The 23,264-nt window shown below is 46.2% G+C and overlaps 1 protein-coding gene across 5 annotated transcripts in view; it reads left to right on the forward strand.

Moving 5' to 3' along the window:
* The window catches only part of PCCB (propionyl-CoA carboxylase subunit beta), an 840,377-nt gene that overhangs the window by 308,567 nt on the left and 508,546 nt on the right, over positions 1 to 23,264 (forward strand). For 4 of the 5 annotated variants that reach the window (XM_030215922.1, XM_030215920.1, XM_030215924.1 and 1 more), the window contains one exon: positions 11,522 to 11,632. The exons of the other annotated variant lie outside the window; for it this stretch is intronic. In XM_030215922.1, coding sequence (XP_030071782.1) covers positions 11,522 to 11,632 — 111 coding nt within the window. The remainder of the gene's footprint in view (positions 1 to 11,521; positions 11,633 to 23,264) is intronic. 5 annotated transcript variants of the gene reach the window in all.

Consider the following 23,264-nt stretch of genomic DNA (forward strand, 5'->3'; position numbering starts at 1 on the left):
TAATTGGAGCTGATACAAACTCTTTTTGTGATTTGGCCAGTGTACAGGGCATTACAGTAGTCTAGTCATGATGTTATCATGGCATGGGCCACTGTGTGATTAGACTCATCTTTTCAATATATGGAGAGAGATTTCGTAGCTTCCGTAGGTGATAGGGACAATTTTTGAAGGTTGTTTGAATTTGTGGGATCAGAGTGAGTGATGAGTCTAGCAGTATCCCAAGATTCCTGACCTGTGACCTTTGTTTTTCCATGGCTTGTTGGCCCACTTAGGCCTGAATTCTTTGGTTGAGGGGATAGATTCTTTTTAATTTTTTATCGTTGAGCCATTTTATTTCGTTTTGGCCATCTTCCCTGACATGTCCCAAAAAACTCCCAGTGGTTTCAAGAAGTGCATCCATTGTCCCAAAACTGTTACGTACTGACACTCATAAAGAACCATCAAAAGTTGAAAGCAGCGCAAAAATGTTTTTGGTGCCAAGAAGTCCAGTCTATCAACACTAACATCGAAGACATCTATCCCTATTGCCCTTGGAGCTGCATTGGACACTGGAATGCATTGACATCGAGGAGGTGTTCGCCTGCTTTGACGTCAAGTATCAGCAGCGCCTTCAGAACTGAGAATCCTCAGATCCAGCACCAAGGACTCATAAGGATTCAACATTGTCCTTGCCAGCACTGAGGGACTCCAGTGCAGTGTGTTTGGTGGAGGCATTGGTCCCCATTGAACATCGGGGCATCAACATTGCCAACACCTGAGAAGCACCCGCACCATGAGAGTTGTTCCATCTCCATGGATTTGGCATTGGCATGTTAGTCTCCACCAGACTGGGGCTAGCCTTCCAATTCAGCCCTGATTTCTTCAGTGGACTTGTTTTGACTGAGCGGGCCGCCCTCCTCCCTTGCTGGTGCCTGGCACCTAGGAGCAGATCCAGGCCAGGAGATGCTGGGATGACTTCTAGCCTGACATGATGCTGCAACATTGACGGTGTCAGTGTCATCCCCCATGTTGGTATGCACGCTCACTGTTGGCTCGGGTGCCAGCCGAGACAATGTAGAGTCCTTGGGGGTTGGGGGGTGGGGGAAGCTTTCTTGAGGTCCAGGTCCGGTACTGTTTCTTAGCGTTCAGCTTAGTCCTCCGAGGCAAGTGAAGATTATTTTCTTGAGTCTGAGTCAGATTGCTCCTGAGTTTTTGAGGAAGAGGCAGAAGTTTTCTCAGGGGCAGGAACTACAAGTTCTTTCAGATCCATCCCTGCCATATGAAAGGAGAAAGTCTCCCCCTAAGGAACTCTCCTTTGCCAGTTTTGATATGGAGATGGCTCAGGTCATCCCATTTAAGTTGGAGGTTGAAGATGAGCCCATTGCAGAAGTATTGGTCATCCTGTACTTTGATGCCCCTCCTAAGAAAGCTGTGACAGTGCCCATTCACAACATCCTTAAGGCTGTATATATGAGCCTGTGGAAGACCCCCTTCCCTCTCTGTACAGCCTATTCATAAGAAGGTCAACACTATGTAAAGAGTTCAGAAGGCTCCTGGATTTGGGAAACTACAGGTAGTCATTGAATCTACTCTTAAGAGAGCCAAGAGCTCCCAGTCACACTCCATGATGCCCCTGGGGAGAGATGCTCAGACTCTGGATCCTGTTGGGAGGAAAGTGTTTCAGAATGCTCTGCTAGCCTTTCACATACATTCTTACCAGCTTTTCATGAGTGTGTACTAGAAGTTCTTGGTAAACAGTGTGGCAGAATTTGCAGACACTCTACCATTTAAGCAGGGTGCATGGTTAGTAGCCAAGTAGTGGTAGTGTCAAAAGCACATGTGGGCAACTTAGGACCTTGCTTGTTTGCATGCTTCTGACCAGCGATTCATGAGCTGCTGGCAGATGTCCTTTGCTGGAATGATAATCTTTTTAGAGACAAGGTGGAGAAAGTTGCTGACCTCATGAAGAATCATGCTGATACCATCAAATCACTCTCCCGGCCTACTCCTGCTGCATCTTCCTCTTCCAAAAGAGGCTCTACTTTTTTCAAAGGCGTAAGGGCCCTCCTACTTCTTGCCCTTCCCTTTCAATCCAGAGCTCTTAACTCCCGCCTGAGACAGCAGAAGACTCAGAGGTCCCAGTTGGCTCCCCAGTCAAAACAAGGATTAGCTTTTGACTGGTTCCATAAGAGCATAGCTGCAGTAAAAGTGACCATCCCAGACGTCCTACCAATAGGAGAGAGGCTGAATTTTTTTCCAAGAAAGGTGGCCTCTTGTATCCTCAGACCAGTGGGTTCTTAGAATAGTCTGGATTAGTTAAACCATGATTGGCAATCACTCCCTCCAAATTGCCCACTGAGCTCGTCAAAGTTAAGTACTCAGCACCAGGAATTGTTTTCGCAGGAGCTGTCTTCCTTTTTTCAGACCAGTGCGGTCGAGCCTGTTCCACCAAGGGATAAAGGAAATGGATTTTACGCCAGGTATTTCCTGGTCCCCAAGAAGACAGGAGGATATCATCCCATCCTAGACCTGAAGGCCCTGAACAAGTATTTGACCAAAAGAAAGGTTCAGGATGGTTTCTCTTTGCACCTTACTCCCCATGATTTAGATGAAAGATTGGCTATTCTCTTTGAATCTAAAGAAAGCTTATAATCACATTCAGATATATCCTAGTCACAGGAAGTATCTAAGATTTTTGAGTAGGAAAATACCACTACCAGTTTGGGCTTCTGTCAGGTCCCAAGATCTTCACAAAGCATCTAGTAGTAGTTGCAGCATTGCTTTGCACACTGGAAGCACATGTTTCCTTACCTGGACGGTTGGCTGATAAAGAACACATCACTGGAAGGAGCTCAGGAGTCCATTTCCAGAACTACTTGGGTTTTGGAGCTACTAGGATTCACTACCCAAAGTCCCACCTGCTTCCTGTCCAAAATTTGGAGTTCATTGGAGCTTTGCTAGACTGGGATGTTATTAACATCATTCCTCCCTTACAGGAGTCCCCCTTGTGGATGATTCAATTCAATTTGGTTCAGGGGCTTCCATTCTAAATTGCCCTTCACACGAGATATTGACAAGAGGTGCATCCAACCTATGGTGGGGAGCTCATGTAGATGGACTTCACACTCAGGGTCAATGGTCCTCTCAGGAGACTGCTACCCATAAACCACCTAAAACTACGAGCAGTGTGGAACTCTCTAAAGGCTTTCAGAGATAAACTAATGCACAAAAGTATTCTCATTTAAACAGACAACCAGGTTGCTATGTACTATGTTGTCAAGCAGGGAGGCATAAGTTCATACCTCCTGTGTCAGGAGGGGTTCGGTCTGTGGGCTTGGGCATCTGAACATTGGATGCTACTCAGGGTTACTTACCTGGCTGGGAAATGCAACAGTATGGTATATAGATTGAGCAGGGTAATGTAACCTCATGAGTTGTCCCGCAATATGAGCATAGATCTCCCTAGGGTGGGGCACTCCCTTGGTGGATCTCTGCCACTCATCTGAACAACAAAGTCGCTCAGTATTGTTCCAGACTGAGTTTCACACAGCAAGCTCGTCTTGGACGCTTTCCTCCTTTATTGGGGGAGAAGTCTTCTGTATGTGCATCCTCTCTTGCCTCTCATAGCAGGACAGAGGGGCCATGATCCTTATTGCTCCCTATTGGCCAAACTTTGCAGCATGATCCTCAATTTATGTCCTGCTACCCAGAAAATAGGAGAACATAAATTGTCAAGTCTAACTTTATTAAAAGAAGGAAGTTCAGGTAATATTAAACTTAACTGTTAAATTTCTTTCCTCGAATCCTGCCAGGTTAGTCCAGAACTCAACCATTGAAGCTGTGGCAATCAACAATAAGTCTGACACATTCATAAAGCCAGTAGTGAGTATCCCCCTCTGATGGTAGCTGGTCTACTTGTACCCTGGTGTGTGGTATTCTCATTCCTGGGTTGGAGATTTTGATTGTATCAGGTTTGATTTTGGTGGTGAATTGGAAATCGAAAACAGAACAATTGCCTTGTCTTAGTTTTAAAATAGGAGACTGAGGAGCTAAAGGCTGCACCAGCCTCCTATAAGGGGAGTGAAGTCAGTTCTGAGCTACTTTTCTCTGGCTCCATGATCTGGCAGGACTCAAGGGAAGAAAATTAACAGGTAAACTTAAATTTCATTTGTTTCACTTTTTAGGATGATAGTAAGAAGAGTCCTCTAGAGTGAAAATATGAAGTGAGAGACTAAATTCCTGTAGTAATGATGAAATGCTGTTTTTCTGGTTTTGCTGAAGAAGACTGTTGGGAAAAAAAATGTTGAAAATTCTGTCACTTAAAAATTATTCCATGTAAGAAAATATGTAGATCAGTATTCAAGAGGACTTATCTGGATAGCAGCAACTGTGGAGGAGTAGCCTAATGGTTAATGCAGTGGACTGAGATCCTGGAGAACTGAGTTTTACTGCAGATCCTTGTGAACTGGGCAAGTCACATAACCCTCCACTACGCAGGTAAAAAAAAAAAAAAAACTTACCCTGCCCCTTTTACAAAGCCATGCTAATGGCTGCTGTGTGGTAATGCCGACACAGCCTGTTCACTTTAAATGGGCTATGTCGGCATTAGAGCACCGGCAGCTGCTATCACAGTTTTGTAAAAAGGAGGGGTTAGGTTGTGAGCCCCTTAGGGACAGAGAAAGTGCCTACATATAACGTAGGTATTAAATTCTGGTCGCCGCATCTCAAAAAATATATAGTGGAATTAGAAAAGGTACAGAGAAGGGCGATGAAAATGATAAAGGGGATGAGACTGTTTCCCTATGAGGAAAGGCTGAAGCGTCTAGGGCTCTTTAGCTTGGAGAAAAGATGGCTGAGGGAAGATATGATAGAGGTCTATAAAATAATGAGTGGAACAGGTAGATGTGAATCGTTTGTTTACTCTTTCCAAAAGTACTGGGACTAGGGGGCATGCGATGAAGCTACAAAGTAGTACATTTATATTTAAATCCGTTTATTGACAACAAGAACAGAAAATACATTTGCAATGTTGCATCAAGAGCACATGAACAGTACAACCAACAACTGTCATTTCGGTAATTGTCAATTAATTTTTCCCCCTTTTTTATCCCCCCCCCCCCCATTCAACCTCCCTCTCCCCCCTCCTCTACCCTTCTTAGACCCTCTTCGGAAATGCACCCGATGTTGGGTAAAATACCACCAGAGGATCACTGTATACAGAAATAAAACATAAAAGCAATATGCAACTGTCACAACAAATCAAACTGCTATTGTCCATCCTCTTATACCCCCTGTAGCCCTCCTCCCCCCTCTTTCCCTTTACACCCCCCCACCACGTGCCCTGAGCTTGGCCACCCTAAACCATATATGTACTTCCCTACCTTACCAAAAAAAAAAAGCCTACAACTACAAAAGCCTTACTCACTGTGATCTTGGATAAACCTCTATTAGGATCTTCCAAAACATAGTCTATTCTGGTGGAGTGCCTTGACTCTGATACCCCTCCACCATGATTAAAGAGCCTACTAGTAACCCAATTCTCACTATTCCCCTCTTATCCCCAACTGCTGATGAATGTTCCCGCTTTCTAAATCCTAACACTCCCAGGCACATTCACCTAACTGCCGTAGGGGCCAAAGACATGTGATAAAATAAAAAATAAGCCCCCCTCCTTTCAGAGGTTATTAAATATTAAGCTACGAGCTTTAGGTGACAGCGATTGTATATAGGCTCCCAGACAGCCAGGAATGCTTTCCACCTCTTTGGGGAAGATCCCATTCCCCTGCGTTCCAGTAATAGAAGTTCATGTAATTTATTCCTCCAATGCCAGAAGTCTGATGGAGACTCACTCGTCCAGGCGCCCTTAATGAGCTTCTTCCCAACCATACTGGCCTTGCAGATAAGCTGCTGGGCCCCCTTACCGTGAAGCCTAAATACTTCATATTTGTCCATTAAGATCCCCTGTGGCGAGAATGGAATCCGGAAATGCACCAAAGACTCCAGATATTGGAATATCTGTTTCCAAAAGGCCTGAATCTTATGACATGCCCAAAGGGAGTGCAGCAACGTACCCTCCCCCTGCTCACATTTCACACAAAGCGGATCTACGACCCCCCCCCCCAAAATTTAAACAGTTGACTTTTGGCCATATATGCTCTATACGTTATACGATATTGACATTCTCTTAGGCCTGCATTTACTGATGTCTGAGGAATGCGTGCTATCAGTTTGTGGAAATCTAACTCCAACTGTGGTTGCCCCAAGTCCACCGCCCATCTTTGGTGAATAGGGTCCGTGTCCCTCTCTCCTTCTAGCTCCCCTATGGCTTTCTGCAGGCCTGATACAGACAGCCTGTCTCCGTGAATTGTCCCAAAAAAAGCCCGAAGACTATGCCCATGACCATTCTCCAGCTTATTGTGGTCTAAGGATCTAACATAATGAGCCAACTGGTAATATGCAAATAGATGGTTCATACTAATACCAACTCCCAAGGCTCCCAGAGATAAGATCTTCCCCCTTGTATCCAGGACATTCTCAAGTCTCGTGATCCCCAATTCCGCCTATCTGCGGAATATTTTGTTCTCCGAACCTGGGGCAAATTGTGGGTTGTCCTGCAGTGGCAGTAGGTCCGAGACATCTGCCTCAAAGCCCCACATTTTGTTTAATTCTCTCCAAACTTCCCTCAGGGGTCCCAGTAATACACTATTACGAATGTGTGCCGGTATTACTCTCCTAGCGCAATGCAATAAGTAGTGTGGATGGAGTGGCTTAAAAAACTCATATTCCATACCACGTGGTGTATAATCCCGCCTCCCTAACAGCCAATCCCCCAAATGTATCAACAAACAGGCTTGATTATATCTGCGGATTTTTGGAAGCCCCATGCCCCCCTCCCTCCATGGGCCCATGAGTATTTTCAATGGAAATTTTGGCTTAGCATCTCTCCACACAAACCTCCTCAGGTGTCGGTACAATTGACTAAGATCTTTATGCCTAAGCCGCAGGGGCAGCACCTGGAGCGTGTAGAGCCATCTCGGAAATTCGACCATTCGAAACAAATGTATCCGCCCATGCAAATTAAGCGGTAACGCCCCCCACGTACCCAGCCGGCTCTTCATCTTGTCCAACAGATTAGTAAAATTTAGTTGGTATAACTTGGACGTTTTCATAGAGACCCTCACCCCTAAATACGGGAGGAAGTCAGACTCCCACTTAAGCAGGAATCCTGCTCCTCACTCCGTCTTCAAACTTGCGTGGGCTGTCAACACCAATGATTTAGTATAATTAATTTTAAGCCCTGCAAAGTCACCGTACTCCTGGAACAACTCCAACAATGCTCTCAACGATTGACCGGGGTGTGTGAGATGCACTAATATGTCGTCCGCGAATGCGGAAACCTTAAACAAAGAAGTTCCCCATGTCACCCTCTCCACTTCTGGATGGGCCTCAATTTCCCTAATCAATGGGTCCAGAGCGAGCACAAACAACAATGGGGACAATGGACACCCCTGCCGGGTGCCTCTCCTGATATGAAACAATGTCGACTGCTCCCCACCGACCCACATGAAAGCCTGTGGGTCAGAGTAGAGCGCTCCCACTGCCGTACGAAATTGACCATCCACTCCAACACTTTCCAGCACCTTAAACATGAAGTTCCAAATTACACGATCAAAGGCCTTCTCTGCGTCGAAACTGACCAATAGGGAAGGCCTTTTCCGCATCTCCACAATCTTTAGGGATGCCAAAAGTGCCTGAACATTGCTCCCTACCGATCTTCCTTTCACAAATCCCACTTGTGGGGATGCAATTAAGTCTGGCAGTACCCTAGACAGTTGGTTGGCCAAGATCTTAGCATAGATTTTTACGTCGCAGTTTAATAGGGATATGGGCCTGTATGACCCTACTTCTTTCCCATCCTTCCCAGGCTTCAACAACACTATCACTTTTGCCATGTTCAGTGTGTCTGACATTACCCCGGAGGCTGCCAGATCATTATGAAGATTTAACAAAGGGAGTGTCACCTGTTCTTGAACTATCTTGTAATATGCTATGGTATACCCGTCTGGCCCCGGTGCTTTTTGTATATTACTCTGCTGAAGCGCCAGCATCAACTCGCCTTCTGTGATGGGGCCATTTAGATACTTTTTTTGGGAATCCAATATCTGAAGCAAGGCTTGATTGGTTAAGTAGAGCATACTATCTTGCATTATATCTGTTGGCTCTCCATATAATCTTTCATAATAACTCTTAAGACAGTCAGCAATGTCTTTAGCCTCCCTGAGGAGCTGGCCACCCTCATCCTTTACTTCCAAAATTCTCTGAATGCCCCCTTTCCCTCGTACCAATCTCCCCATCAGCGCCCCAGTTTTATTGCCATAAATGAAATACTGATACTGATAATACTTATGTGACTTCACCGCCCTCTGGTGGAGTAATTCATTCAGTGCTTTCTGAGTGGCTAATAGTGCTCCTTTCTCACCAGGCATCATATGTAGCCCACACCTAACCCTCTGAGAGCGGACTTTGTTCTCCAGTCTGATAATCTCCTTGTCCCTCATTTTCTTAGCTCTAGCCCTATACGCAATTTTCGCCCCCCATATCACCGCTTTCGATGTCTCCCAATACAAACTGGGTTGGTGCTGATGCTCCTTGTTATGGGTCGCATACTCCCTCCACTTTTCACTTATATAGGCCTTAAATTGTGGGTCCCAAAATAACTCAAAGGGAAATCTCCAATCCCCCCTCCTCCCCGAGCCCCTGTTCCCTGCAACTGTAACCAAATGATCGAGTGATCCGACACTTCACACGGCCCTATCTCTGCTACTGATACTTTTGAAAAAAGGTCTCTTGAGATGAGGAAATAATCAATATGCGATTGTGTGAGATGCGCTCTGGACACGTGTGTATAATCCCTAACATTTGGATGTAGCACTCTCCACACGTCAATCAAGTCCAGTGTGGAGCAGAGAAAGGGTAGGCCCCGTGCTGCAGGGCTCTGAGCAGAAGCAGAGGGACCCATTTTATCCATCTGGACATCATACACTAGGTTAAAGTCCTCTCCCAGGATCACATTACTCCCCTGATAGGGGCCCAGCAGCTCTATGAGGGAGCGGTGGAATTTACGGTCAAACACGTTGGGTGCATACACATTGCATAGAATATACGTAGTGTTCCCTATCTCCACTTCAGCCATTACAAATCTACCCTCTGGGCCCCACTTAACGTGCTTTACCTGGCCCTGCAAGCCTTTACGGATCAATATCAGTACTCCCTCCTTCTTACCTTCCGCCCGGGATCCCACTGCCTGTTCCACTCATCCCTTCTGGAATTTATTGTGTTCCATAGTTGTCAGATGTGTCTCTTGCAGAAACACAATATCTGCTTTATGCCGCCTCATAGCTTGCAGGACCTTTGTGCGCTTGATGGGCGAGGATATCCCCCCCCACATTCCAGGATACTATTTTAAACAATCCCATCGATCTGCCAGACCCCTGTATTGAATTTAGATCTTAAAACCTTCTTTTTGAGGTCACACCCCCCAGCCCATGGGTGCGGCCCCCTTCTACCACCCATCTTGTGGTGTTTCACATTACAGCTCTCACCCCATTCTACTCTGAAGATGAAAATAAAAAAGGAGAAAACAAACAAAACCAAACCAACAAAATATGTGGTCACACTCACACACCCCTCACCCACCCTCCCCTCGCACTCCCCAACCCACCCGTCTCCCTTCCTCCTACCTCCCCTCCCCCTACATCCCACAAACTCAAACTGCGTCCTCAACTGAGAACTGGTCACGCCCCCGCCCCTCCCTCACCCGGCGACATCACAATTCCATTATGACTTTTATCACTTCACCCCCAGAAAGTTTCCCTTCCCATGAGCAGTTAACTTAAAGTCCTCCCCCTAGCCTAGCATCACATGACCTCCTACAAAGTAGTAAATTTAATATGAATCGGAGAAAGTTTTTCTTCACTCAGCATGTAATTAAACTCTGGAATTCGTTGCCAGAGAATGTGGTAAAGGCGGTTAGCTTAGCAGGGTTTAAAAAAGGGTTTGACGGCTTCCTAAAGGAAAAGTCTATAGACCATTATTAAATTGACGGGGAAAATCCACTGCTTATTTCTGGGATAAGCAGCATAAAATGTGTTGAACCTTTTTGGGATCTTGCCGGGTATTTGTGACCTGGATTGGCCACTGTTGGAAACAGGATGCTGGGCTTGATGGACCTTTGGTCTGTCCCAGTGTGGCATTACTTATGTACTTATGTAATGTGTACAGTGCTGCATAGGTTTAGTGGCATGATAGAAATGATGACGTGTAGTAGTAGTACCTGTTATCTGGATAAATGCTTCTGACCACGATATTCAGAGACACTATACTAAATATAACAAAATTCTTCTTAATATTATCTGGATACTGCCAGGGTAGAGCATGAGTATGAGTGGAGGAGTAGCCTAATGGCTAGTGCAGCAGGCGTTGATCCTGTCGTCCTGAGTTTGATTCTCACTGCGGCTCCCTGTGACCTTGGGTATGTCACTTAACCCTCCATTGCCTCAGGTACAAATACTTAGATTGTGAGCCCTCTAGAGACAGAAAAAGTACCTGTATATAATGTGTACAGTGCTACATATGTCTGGTAACACTATAGAAATGATTAGTAATAGTAGAGCAGAGCTAGAGTTATCCAGTTATCTTTGGATAAGTTCTGGTGCTGACTGCATTATTTGCTTAGTGGTGCTGAATATATTTTTGACTATCGTGGCCAGCATTTATTAAAAGTGTTGACGGTAATGGCCACATATTAACCTGGTTATGCTCACTTTTTCTTCTGGCTGTGTCCTTGTTCTACTCCTGTATATTTAGTACATAAGTAATGCCACACTGGGAAAAGACCAAGGGTCCATCAAGCCCAGCATCCTGTCCACGACAGCGGCCAATCCAGGCCAAGGGCACCTGGCAAGCTTCCCAAACGTACAAACATTCTATACATGTTATTCCTGGAATTGTGGATTTTTCCCAAGCCCATTTAGTAGCGGTTTATGGACTTGTCCTTTAGGAAACAGATTTTGGGTGGGCCTAGGCAAGAAGTGGGTGGGTACCAAGTGTTCTCCCCCCCACCTCCCCCATCACCACCAAAAAAAATCTCATCTGGCGGGAAACCACTTCTTTCCACCGTGGCAGTCTGCAGCAGGCATGCACTGAAAACTGAGCACGTGTGGGTGCCGGTATCATGGAGAATAGTGTTTTCATTACCATCAGGGGGAAGTCTTTAGCTGGTAGAGCTTGGGATCCCCACCAGCTACCGCTAAATGTGTGCTACTGTTGGGTGGGCCTGAGCCCTAAGTGGGTGGGCCCTGGCTCACCGAGGCCCAGCTGTGGCTACGCCACTGCTCCTTAGTCTTTCTTCATAGGGAAGTCTTCCCATCCCCGCTATCATTTTAGTCACCCTTCGCTGCAAATTTGTGAGGGGGATACTTTGCAATTTAACTGGATCTTAGGGTAGGCAATGCTTTATTAATATTATGCTTCTGCTTCTCAGCGCAATGTTCTGGCCTCAGGAGTTGTTCCTCAGATCTCACTCATCATGGGCCCTTGTGCAGGTGGAGCTGTTTACTCTCCAGCCCTGACAGATTTTACATTTATGGTCAAGGTGAGGATACATGATTTTTTATTTTAGTCTTCTTATCAGGAGTCTCATTAGATATAAGGCTGCAAAACTACATGCTGTGCTGAGATTTCAGTGATCTCCGATAAATGTATCTATCATTCACTGTGGTGCAGTCTGTTAAGTTGCTTGACTTAAGCGTTTTGAAACTTGAAAAACACTGTGAAGTTTATGACCACCATGGAGAGAACTAATAGACTCAAATCATTTGTTATTTATTATCACTTATGCAGAAAGATTTGCTTGGTGAAATATAATGGGGTGATGGCACCACCATCTAGAGGGGAGTGATTTACAGATCTTCAGCATGGGTAAAAGAGTTGGATAGTTATCTAGTCAGATATATTCATAGATTTGCTGGTAGATGATTTTATGCTTCTTTGTTGATTGACTATCCTGTATGTGGAATCAGAAAGAGAGTTCTTGGTTGATAAGCAGAATGAATCCGCCATGGAAACTGGTGCAGACATATAGCTATGTTGAGACATTAGTCCTCTGAGAGGCTGATGTAATATGCTCTCCGTTAAAACCATATGGAGAAATTCAGCACACAGGACCCTAACACATTATTATTATTATTATTATTACATGTGTACCCCGCACTTTCCCACTCAAAGCAGGTTCAATGTGGCTTACATAGTAAAAGGAATACAGAATCTTATTAGAGGGTAAAAGTAAAATATATCAGAATAAAAGGCAAGATGAATAGTTAGAAATAGGCAATAGAGAGGGCAGTGAGGTGGGAGATATAGTTTGTTTAACAAAATCTGTACTTGCTATGTAGTAAATAAATCTCATGCTTTATTACATAAAATGTAAGTAGAAATAAGAGTGTGCGCCCAACAGCTGCTGTAAATTGTATACTTTGCTGCATTAGGTTATAGGTGTAGAAAAATCAATATCTTGGGACTGGAAGAGGTATTGTATTCATATAAAATCACATATTTGCCAAGTTTCCAAGAACTTATATCCCACTCATCAAATAATATCTGAGCAGCTTACAAAAAAAACGTTTAAAATAGGGGAAGAGTGTAATAATAGCATGACAGTGAGGGAAGAAGGAATCATGACAGCAATGTAGGGGAAAGGGAAGGGGAAATTTGTGATGTCCAGCACTCAACTGGATCTAAATGCACAAAGATAAAAATTATTTAACTACATCCATAAATAAAAAAGTTTTGAAATCAGTCTTAAAATTGACTAAAGAAGATAAGCGTAAATGATTTGGCAATTTATTCTATAGTTCAGGACCTTGAACTGAGAAAACAGACTTGCCTGGTAATGTCAAAACAAAATTCTTGAAAAGATGAAATTACCAATTGGTTCTGGTGAGTGGATCAAAGTGAACGTGAAGGACAGACAATATGGAGTGAGAAAACGAGAGAGATAAGCTGGTTCACCTGAGGAATGGATTTTATAAACAAGAAGTAGTAGTTTTTTAAATTATACGATGGGTCAACGGCAGCCAATTTGCAGCTTTCAAAAGTGGAGTAACATGATCATATTTATGGTGTCTAGTATCAGTATTTTATACTAACTGTAGATGACGAAGATCTTTAATATGAAGACCTTTATATAAAGAATTGCAATAGGTTGACTTAATTACTAAAGAATGTACAAGGATATTAATTGCTGGAGGGTGCAAAAGAGTTTTAATAGAGCAAATAATACGGAGTTTGAAAAGTGACCTTTTGACAACTGCAGAAATTTGAGGAGCAAATGAAAGATCTGAGTCAACGATGACCCCCCCAATATTAAAATATTAAAACATTCTGTACCAGAGGAACTTCAGTAGAGCATAGTTTGATTGATTTTGCAGGGAGATTTGTAAAGATAAGCAACTTAGATTTATTAGGATTCAACACAAGTTTATTTTCAGTAAGCCAGTTAGTAACATTTGCAAGTCTGTCATTAGTATGATGTATATTTACGGGATTTGTGGGATCAAGTGTACAAAGGATTTTGTATATCGGCGTAGACGTATGGAGTAAACTTCAAAAACTGAAGAAGTGTTAAAAAGGGCGAAAGAAAAAGATTGAAAAGTGTAGGAGCCAAGACTGACCCCTGTGGAACCCCACAGGGAAGGGAAAAGGGAGCAGAAGTATTATCATTCCATTAAACTGTATAAGAACGACCAGATAAATAGGAAGCAAACCACTGAAGAGCAGTTTCCATAGCGTCCCAGAGATCAATCCAGAGACTTGTGGGTTATGCCCCTCTGCTAGCAGGTGGAGATACAGCAAACCTCTGAAGTTCTCTCTATGTGGTGAGGTCCAGCCACTTTAACCTCAGTATTTTCTCTTATCTAGCAGCTGGAGAGTCATACCTGTGCAGCTCTGAATTGATTAGGCTCCTGGCGGGCCTTTCTTGGGGTTGAGGTCTATTTGCTTGGTGGTGCCAGGTCCTTCCCCTTCCTCCCCTCGCTGGCCCCCCTGCGATTGCCTGGGTTGTGTGCCCGGACGTGTGGCTCCAGTCTCTTTCTCCTGCTTCCAAACAAGAAAGAAAAGAAAAAGAGATGGTAAGCCTTGCTGTGGAGCCTCTTTGCCAGTAACCCCCCCCCCCCCCAACCCCCCCTCCCCAAAACGGAGGCGCGGTGCATGGCTGTCGGCGGCAGTGCATTGGGGAGTCTGTATTCACCTGTACTCAGCAGGGGTTCTTATGGTGATGCTGCCTGAGACCGCTAAATGCTGCTCCTGGTGTGGGAGCCGGAGAGCATCATCAGGACCTGTTTAGCATTTGTGCCGAAATCTGCAAACACTATGCTGCAGTCTGGCACTTTCAGGAGGCATGGGTTGGAGGACTGCGCGTAGGTGTCAGAGCCTGTATTGGCAGGAGCCTCCAGCCGTTCATCTTTGCGCCTTCCTGCAGGTGCCATTTTTTCTATTCCCCCACTTGCAGCTCTGGTGTCTGACACTCTGGTGGGAGTAAATCAGCTGGAGCTGTCTCCTGCCTCAGGACCATCCAAATTTGGTGTGCTGGGGGAAGCTGAGAGGGGCTTGGAAGTGGAAGACACCTCATTTTCCCAGCATTTGTGCTTCTCTTAGTCTTCTGCCGCCACTATTGCCTAAGTGGCTGCGTTTTGAAGCCCTACGGGACTTGGAGGGAGCCTCCATGGCTTCGGATATACATGACAGCCAGTTCTCCAGCAGATCCCTGCTGGCTGCTTAGGAGTCACTTGAGGAGGGGGAGTTGCTGCTGGATGAGGAGGATTGTCCCCATGGTGGCATGGCTGTTTAGGAAAGAGGAGCTTCCAGTCCTTATGGTCTGGACACTTGAGGTCTTGGACATCTCCTCCCCGGAACTTTTGTCTGCAGTCCTTTCCAACCCGTCTGTTATGTCGGGAAGTAATAGGGCCCCCAGGACTTTTTATACTCACGAAGGTCCTCATCTCGGTGTAGCGGGTGGCGCAGGCCATGTCGAAACTTTATCCATTGCCGACAGGGGAGTTGGAATCTTAATGGCGGCCCACAGTGGATTCCTTAATTACAATGGTCACTAAGAAGACCACTTTACCCATGGAGGGTGGCATGACTCTTAAAGATCCCGAGGACCGGAAATTGGAATCTTCCCTTAAAATGTCCTTCAAAGTGGCGGCCTTATGTCTCCAGGTGGCGGTTTACGGTTCTTATGCGGCCCGGGCGTGTCTCTCTGGGGTGCAGAAAGCTGCTGCAGTGGATGAATTGGTTAGCTCCTTGCCGTCTCTGGAGGCTGGCCTAGCATATTTGGCTGACCTTTACGATTTCTTCCGAGCATCAGCCAAGGAAGTTTCCGTGACGGTAACAGCTTGCCGCTGGCTTTGGATAGGACGTTGAAATCTTCAGCTCAATGTGCTACGGTGGCTAAGAAGGCGAAAAGAATGTTGAGTATTATTAGAAAAGGGATGGAAAACAAACATGAGGATGTTATAATGCCGTTATATCGCTCTATGGTGCGACCGCACCTGGAGTATTGTGTTCAGTTCTGGTCGCCTCATCTCAAAAAAGATATAAATGAATTGGAGAAGGTGCAGAGAAGGGCGACAAAAATGATAAAAGGGATGGGACGACTACCCTATGAAGAGAGGTTAAGACGGCTATGACTCTTTAGCCTGGAGAAAAGGCGGCTGAGGGGTGATATGATAGAGGTTTACAAGATAATGAGTGGGGTAGAGCGGACAGATGTGAAGCATTTGTTTACACTTTCTAACAATAATAGAACCAGGGGACACAAGATGAAATTAGAATGTGATAAGTTTAAAACGAATTGGAGAAGGTTTTTCTTTACTCAGCACGTAGTTAGACTCTGGAACTCATTGCCGGAGAAGGTAGTGACGGCAGCTGGCCTTGCTGAGTTTAAAGGGGGTCTGGATAGATTCCTGAAGGAAAAGTCCATTGATTATTATTAAATTTTGAGTTTTTGCCAGGTTCTTGGGGCCTGGATTGGCCGCTGTCGTAGACGGAGTGCTGGGCTTGATGGACCTTGGGTCTTTTCCCAGCGTGGCGGTGCTTATGTGATATGACTTCCAAGTCTTGCCAGGTGAGGTTGCCTTTTCAGGGTAAGCTGTGTTTTGGGGAGGAGCTGGAAAAGATTATTGAGGATCTTGGTGACTGTAAAGGGCAGTGTCTGCTCGAGGATAAACCTAAGGCTAGTTTTCACATGGGTTCGTCCCGCTCCCGTTTCAGGGAAGTGAAGCTTTATTCTGGCCATTCCGGCTCCTTTCTGAGACCTCATTTTCAGCAAAAGCAGCAGCCCTTTCGGGGCAGCAATGCACGGGCAGCTCCTCCTCTTGACTGGCACTCGCCACAAGGTTCCAATGATGGGGCCCTGGTCCATCCCCTGCCAGTGTTAGGGGGACGGCTATCCCGTTTTCTGGAGCATTGGGCCAGGGTTATTTCAGACGAATGGGTCTTGGAGGTCATCCAGGATGGTTACAAACTTGATTTTGCTCGTCCTCTAGTGGATTTTTTCTTGGAGTCACCTTGCAAAGCCGCCGCCAAAGTGATGGTGATCTGAGAGACTCTTACAGGCTTGGTCTGCTTGGGGGAGGATTTACCCATACTGCCGCGTCGGAGCGCAGTCTTGGCTGCTACTCCATTTACATCTTAGTGCCCAAGAAGGATGGGGCCTCCTGCCCTGTGCTTGATCTCAAAGTCGTGAAAAAGTCACTGCGGGTCCATCATTTTCGGATGGAAAGCTTGCATTTAATCATTATGGTGGTTCAGCTGGGGGAGTTCCTGACCTCTCTCGACCTCAAGGAGGCCTATTTGCACATTCCCATTTGGCCTCCTCATCAATGTTTCCTCTGGTTTGCAATTTTGAGTTAGCATTTTTAGTTCTAAGCCATGCCCTTCGGCCTTGCAGCGGCACCCAGGACCTTCTCCAAAATCATTGTGGTGGTCACAGTCTTCCTCCGGAAAGAGGGAGTGTCGGTCCATCCCTATCTGATTGACTAGCTGATTCAGGCGTCCTCCTACAAGGAGAGCTTGCGGATGACAGAGAGGGTGGATTGTCAGTCTGCCAAGAGCCACATTTCCCTCTCAATCTCTGGAATATCTGGGAGTGATTTTCAACACTCGAGCAGGAACAGTAACTTTCCCAGAGGCTTGATGGATGCAGCTTCAAACTAAATTGGAGGACCTCCTGCAGGTGCCGGCCCCCAGGACATGGGATTGCATGCAAGTTCTGTGCTCCATGGTGGACATGTTGGATGTGGTGCCATGGACCAGGAGTCATAGGTGACCTCTCCAGCTGTTGCTGCTCAGACGGTGGTCTCCTTTTGTTGGAGAGTTACTTGGTCTGGCTCTCATGGTCGGTACGTGACTGATTGGCCATGCGTTGGTGGCTACATCCAGAGAATATCAAGAAAGGTATGCTCCTGTCAGCCCCAGCCTGGGTGGTGAAAACCATGGATGCCAGCCTGTCGCGCTGTGGGGAGGGGGGGGGGGGGGGTTGGGGGCAATGCCTAGGTAGGCCGGCTCAAGGGACTTGGTCCCAGGTGGAGGTGTCCTAGATGATCAAGCGGTTGGAATTATGCGCAATCTGTTTTGCGCTTTGGGAGTTTCTGCTCCTTCTTCAGGGCAAGCCGGCCCATGTACTCTCCGACAATACTACAGCGGTAGCATATGTCAACAGGTAAGGGGGCACCAAGGGCTGTCCTCTAGTGAAGGAGGCATCTCTCCTCTGCCTCTGGGTGGAGAATCATCTTTCCCTCCTCTCAGCAGCGCACATTGCGGAATTTCTAAACGTGAAAGCGGACTTTCTCAGTAGCAACTTGTTGGACTTGGAGGAATAGGAGCTTTCGGGTCATGCGTTTGTTTAAATCATGAGTGCAGAGGAGTGCCAGCGGTCGATCTTATGGCCCAGAAGGCCAGCGCAAAGGTGCCCCTCTTCTTCAGCAGGGGCAAAGAGCTCAGCTCAGAAGGCATCAATGGCCCACGTCCCTTCTTCTCTTTGTGTTCCCACCATGGCCCATAGTGGGCTGGATCGTGGGGCACATTGCGCGGCATCCAGGTCCGGTTGTTGTGGTGGCCCTGGATTGGCCCAGGTGTCTGTGGTACGTTGATGTAATCCGCCTGCTGGATTACGACCCTCTGCGGCTTTTAGCCCCTGATTGGCCCAGGCATCTGTGGTACGTTGATGTGATCCGCCTGCTGGATGACGGCCCTCTGCGACTGTTAGCCCAATGTGGCCTTCTGATGCAGGGGCCAGTCAACGCTACAAGATGTGGAGAACACTAGCGTTTTTATTTTGGGTGACGAGGACCATCAAAGGTGGACCTTGCCCCAGAGCCTACTTTCAAACAGGGCTAGACACTTTGTGAAATAACACAAAACCCTGCAAAAAGACACCCAAAACCTATACTGAAAATTTACCACACCATAACAGCCCTAACCCACCTCTGAAAAGACAGTACTTATATATATTATTCTGGGCTGTGGAGCACCAGTATAGAACAAGCTGTACTGTTACACATTCTTACACAGACACTACATGCTAGCAGAATCCTTCATCTCTGTAGCACATGCAGAACATGGACAGACCCTCATCTGTATAATATAAGAGAAGCCATGCTGGGTCAGACCAATGGTCCATCTAGCCTAGTATCCTGTTTCCAACAGTGGCCAAGCCAGGTCACAAGCACCTGGACAACATTCCATGCTACCAATCTAATACAGAATAGAGAGCAAAAACAACAACAAAAAAACAACAAAAATTTAAATAGACCCCCCCCTCCTCTCTGCCTAAGGAAGCCAAACTCTAACCCCTAACCAATATGATAAAAAATTTTACAGACATCTGTCCAATCTATTGATAAGATATCAACATAGAGAAATGATTGTGGGGGGTGATTTTAATGGAGTTTGGGACCCACTATTGGACCGTTTACATCCCAACAAATCAATGCCTTATCATCTTAATGGAGGTTTACTTCATTTAAGCCAGCTGTTGGATTTAGTAGATGTTTGGAGGATATTACACCCCATGGAAAGAGACTACACTCACTGTTCAAGAGCACATTCGACACAGTCACGTATAGACTATTTGCTGGTTTCGAAGGATATGCTTGGAGAAGTTGCTCAGGCAGAAATAGGCCCCTATGTTATTTCGGACCATGCCTGGGTATGGATGGACTGGATGGATAAAAACAAGTGAGTGGGGTTTAGGCGGCGGCAGTTCCCTTTGGAATTAAGTCGAGATAGGCTATTTAAAGATAAATTGGTGGAAGCTTGGAAAAGATATGCAATGCTGAATGCAGAGCATGAGGGGGACCCTGTTTTATTTTGGGAAGCGGCTAAAGCAGTGTTGAGGGGGAATGTCAGGTTCTCAGGTTCAGAGCCCGCGGGGCTGGGCTCTGGAGCAAACGTGAGCCCTTGGGCTGCTGCCAAGGAGCGACAGCAGCAGGCAAAACCCACCAACCAACACTGGGTAAGCACACCAGCAGGGACTGCAGGCACTGCCCAGCGAACCGGAATCCATGGACTGGAATCCCCCGGCCTGGAGGACACAGGACTGGAACACTGGACTGCAATCCCCCGGACTGGAGGACACAGGACTGGAACACACACCGGACCGGAACACCCTGGACTGGAGCGCACCAGACTGGAACACACACTGGACCGGAACACACTGGACTGGAGCACACTGGACTGGTCCGCACAGCTTCACCTGCGCTTAGCTACTAAGCCCCCCAGGAGTTGAGCTCCTGGGTTCGAGTAGCCGGCAGGACTTACTGGATACCGGATGACACAGGGACCAGGACTAGAAACTGAAGTACTCCTAAACTAAACTGATCTACGTGCTCCCAAGCCCTTGTATAATTATGGTACAGCCAGAGGAGTGTTCCTAACAGTAAACTGACAAAAGGACCTCCTAAGCCCTATACTAAACAGGAGCTCCTAAGTCCTGAACGGGGGATAGATGGTTAAGTGGGAGGCCAGTGAGGAGTAGGTTGCAGTAGTCAAGGCGAGAGGTGATGAGAGAGTGGATGAGAGTTCGGGTGGTGTGCTCGGAGAGGAAGGGGCGAATTTTGCTGATGTTATTTTTAGTCTCAGCTGTCCGGTATGTGTAGTAATTGAATAGCTGACAGAGGTTTTTGGGGAGGGGGAGGTAAGAGGGGGGTGGGAGGACGGGGGTGGGGGGTGGATAGAGGTCTTTTGTAAGGTTATTGTTGGTTCGATTAAGGGGTAACTAAGGGGGGTTAATAATAATAATATTGGTGGGGGAAGGCAGCCATATGAGCAAGTGCCTTGGAGATTGGGAGAGGTCTAAGGGCATGGTGGTATGGAACATACAGGGGTAGAGTAATAAGTTTGCATTTCAAGTGGGTGGTTATAATTTGCTAGGCAAATGGTTATAAATTTAGGATTATTATATATCCTTCGTAAATCTGTATTGGTCTGAAGGATGTTTACTTATGTCACTTATATAGAGACTGTTGAAAGGTGTTATTGGTTGATTTCTCAAATAAAAATGTTGAAACATAAAAATTCTTCTAAAACAGTAAGGGAGACCCAACACAACTCGTGTTTCAGCCTTACCAGCCTACATCAGGGGTCTAGGGATATTGTCATTCACCACGTATTTCTAGATTAGTCGTCAACCAACAAATTCTTCACTCGATGGTCTCTCGAAAGAGATAGCAAAATCTCTCACACAAATGCAGTGAAAACGCTGTATCTGTGGTAAAAAAGGAACCTCTCCTCAGGCACATCTCACCTCTGCAGTAAACAGGAAGTTGCATTGGAGTAGGCAGGATGCGCCTGAGGAGAGAGGCCCTGACTCTGGCAGAAGGCTGACTGTGTCAGTCACTGGTGCTGGAGAAGACTTCAATAAAAGCGAGAACGCGGATGGGAGAGAGCGGGCAGAAGAGAGAGGGGGAAAGATGCAAGACTCGCGCATGCGGGGGGGGGGGGGGGAGGGGGATGGGCAGAGAAAGATATTGGATAAATTGACCATCAGGCAAGGGGGTAGCTGGGCCCCAATTGTGAAGGGGCCCGGGGCAGCTGCCCCCTTTGCCCATTGGTAAAAGTGGTCCTGCGTTAGTGGGGCCATAGCCCTATTCACGCCACTGGCACCTCTGCCGGTTTCCTTCCTCCGCTCCGTCCCCTTCCAAACAGGAAGTTACAATGGGGGTGGGGGGTGGGGTGGAGAAGGGAAATGGCAGATGCGGCAGTGGTGCGCATAGGGCTATGGCCTGGTATGTGGCTTCATTTTGTTGGCCAAGTCGGGGAGGTAGTGGTGTGAGTCAATCAGTGAGCGACAGGGAAGGGAAGCTCATGGTTCCTCTAGGCTGCCACGGACTGAAGAAGGCAGCAGCTGTGAGAAAAAGTTAGTAGCATGAGGCAGGCGCCTTTACATAGTAACATAGTAGATGATGGCAGAAAAAGACCTGCACGGTCCATCCAGTCTGCCCAACAAGACAAACTCATATGTGTATACCTTACCTTGATTTGTACCTGCCTTATTCAGGGCATAGACCGTACAAGTCTGCCCAGCAGTACTTCCCGCCTCCCAACCACCAGTCCCGCCTCCCATCACCGGCTCTGGCACAGACCGTATAAGTCTGCCCTCCACTATCCTCGCCTCCCAACCACCAACAACCCCTCTCCCCCCCCCCCCCCCCCCCACCTACTCCGCCACCCAATTTTGGCTAAGCTTCTGAGGATCCATTCCTTCTGCACAGGATTCCTTTATGCATATCCCACGCATGTTTGAATTCCGTTACCGTTTTCATCTCCACCACCTCCCGCGGGAGGCCATTCCAAGCATCCACCACCCTCTCCGTGAAAAAATACTTCCTGACATCTTTCCTGAGTCTGCCCCCCTTCAATCTCATTTCATGTCCTCTCGTTGTACTGCCTTCCCATCTCCGGAAAAGATTTGTTTGCGGATTAATACCTTTCAATGGTGCATAGGCACCATTTTTTTCTAAAAATATGTTTAGGGGAGCGACCGCTCCCCCCTTTGTCCCCCCCTAGCTATGCCACTGGTTTGATATCTTGGATTTTCTTCTCGTTTCTCTATTGCTTTGGTAGCGACAATATTGAGGTTAAGATGGCTGCAAGTGAGCACATATAACAACCCTCTTAAGTTCTCTCTATTTCCACCTGCTGGAAGAGGGACATAACCCATAAGTCTCTGGATTGATCTGTTGGGACTAATGAAAAAAAATTATCAGGTAAGGACTAATTTTACCGTCTCCTAGGTCCAGCTGCTGGAGCCTACTAAGAAGAATAGTGTGATTAATAAGATCAAATGCTGCTGTATGATCGAGTTATAATAAGAGAACCGAGGTCGAGTGATCCAGATGGTAACGTATGTAATTCGTTAGTTCAAGAAGAGATGTTTCAGTAATATGATGTAGATGGAAACCTGTTTGATTAGGGTGAAGAGCCAGTTTTTTATCAAGAAAGTCATGAAATTGGGAAAGAACAATATTCTCAGCAATTTTGGCTATGAATGGGAGATTAGCAATCGGGCGATAATTACTGCATTCTTGTTGAGGTTGTGATTTATCCTTCAGCCTGGGTCTAATGGTGGCCTGCTTCCAAGAAGGAGGAAAATAGCCTTGTTCAAGGCTTTTTGATATCAGAATGAATAAAAGGAAGAAGAGAAGTTGAAAATTTTTTGATTAGAAAAGAGGGAATAGAGTAGGGCAGTAGTCGATTTCATTCTTTTAATAGTAGTAGAGAAGGACAAAACTAAGGGAGAGGTAAGTTTCTGCAAGATGCCACAAGGGAGTGAACTAAAAGATGCTAGGGAAATGGTTTTATCAATAGACCCACTAGGGGATGCAGAAATACAAATACATAAGTCGAGTAGTTTGTTTTCAAAATAATAAGCTAGCTTCTAAGCTATAGGCACAGCAGCAGCTAAGGATTTATTGACTGGAGTAGTAAGGGTTGTGAGCACTTTGTATAAAGCAGCCACATTTGGGGCCTTAAATATCATATTTGTATAATATGTTCATTTTGCAGACTGAATAGCAGTCCTGTAGGTGTTGCCAGTGACGCTCAGTTTTCCTGTCTTATCGTTTCAGTTGAGTTAAAGCAGGGGTATACTAGGGTTGTTTAATACGACAGTGAGAAGAGTATTTTTCCTGTAAAGGTGGAGAATATCATCTAATGCTTTATGAAGT

The sequence above is a fragment of the Microcaecilia unicolor genome, chromosome 10, assembly GCF_901765095.1.
Source record: "Microcaecilia unicolor chromosome 10, aMicUni1.1, whole genome shotgun sequence".
In the NCBI taxonomy this organism is placed as follows: domain Eukaryota; kingdom Metazoa; phylum Chordata; class Amphibia; order Gymnophiona; family Siphonopidae; genus Microcaecilia; species Microcaecilia unicolor.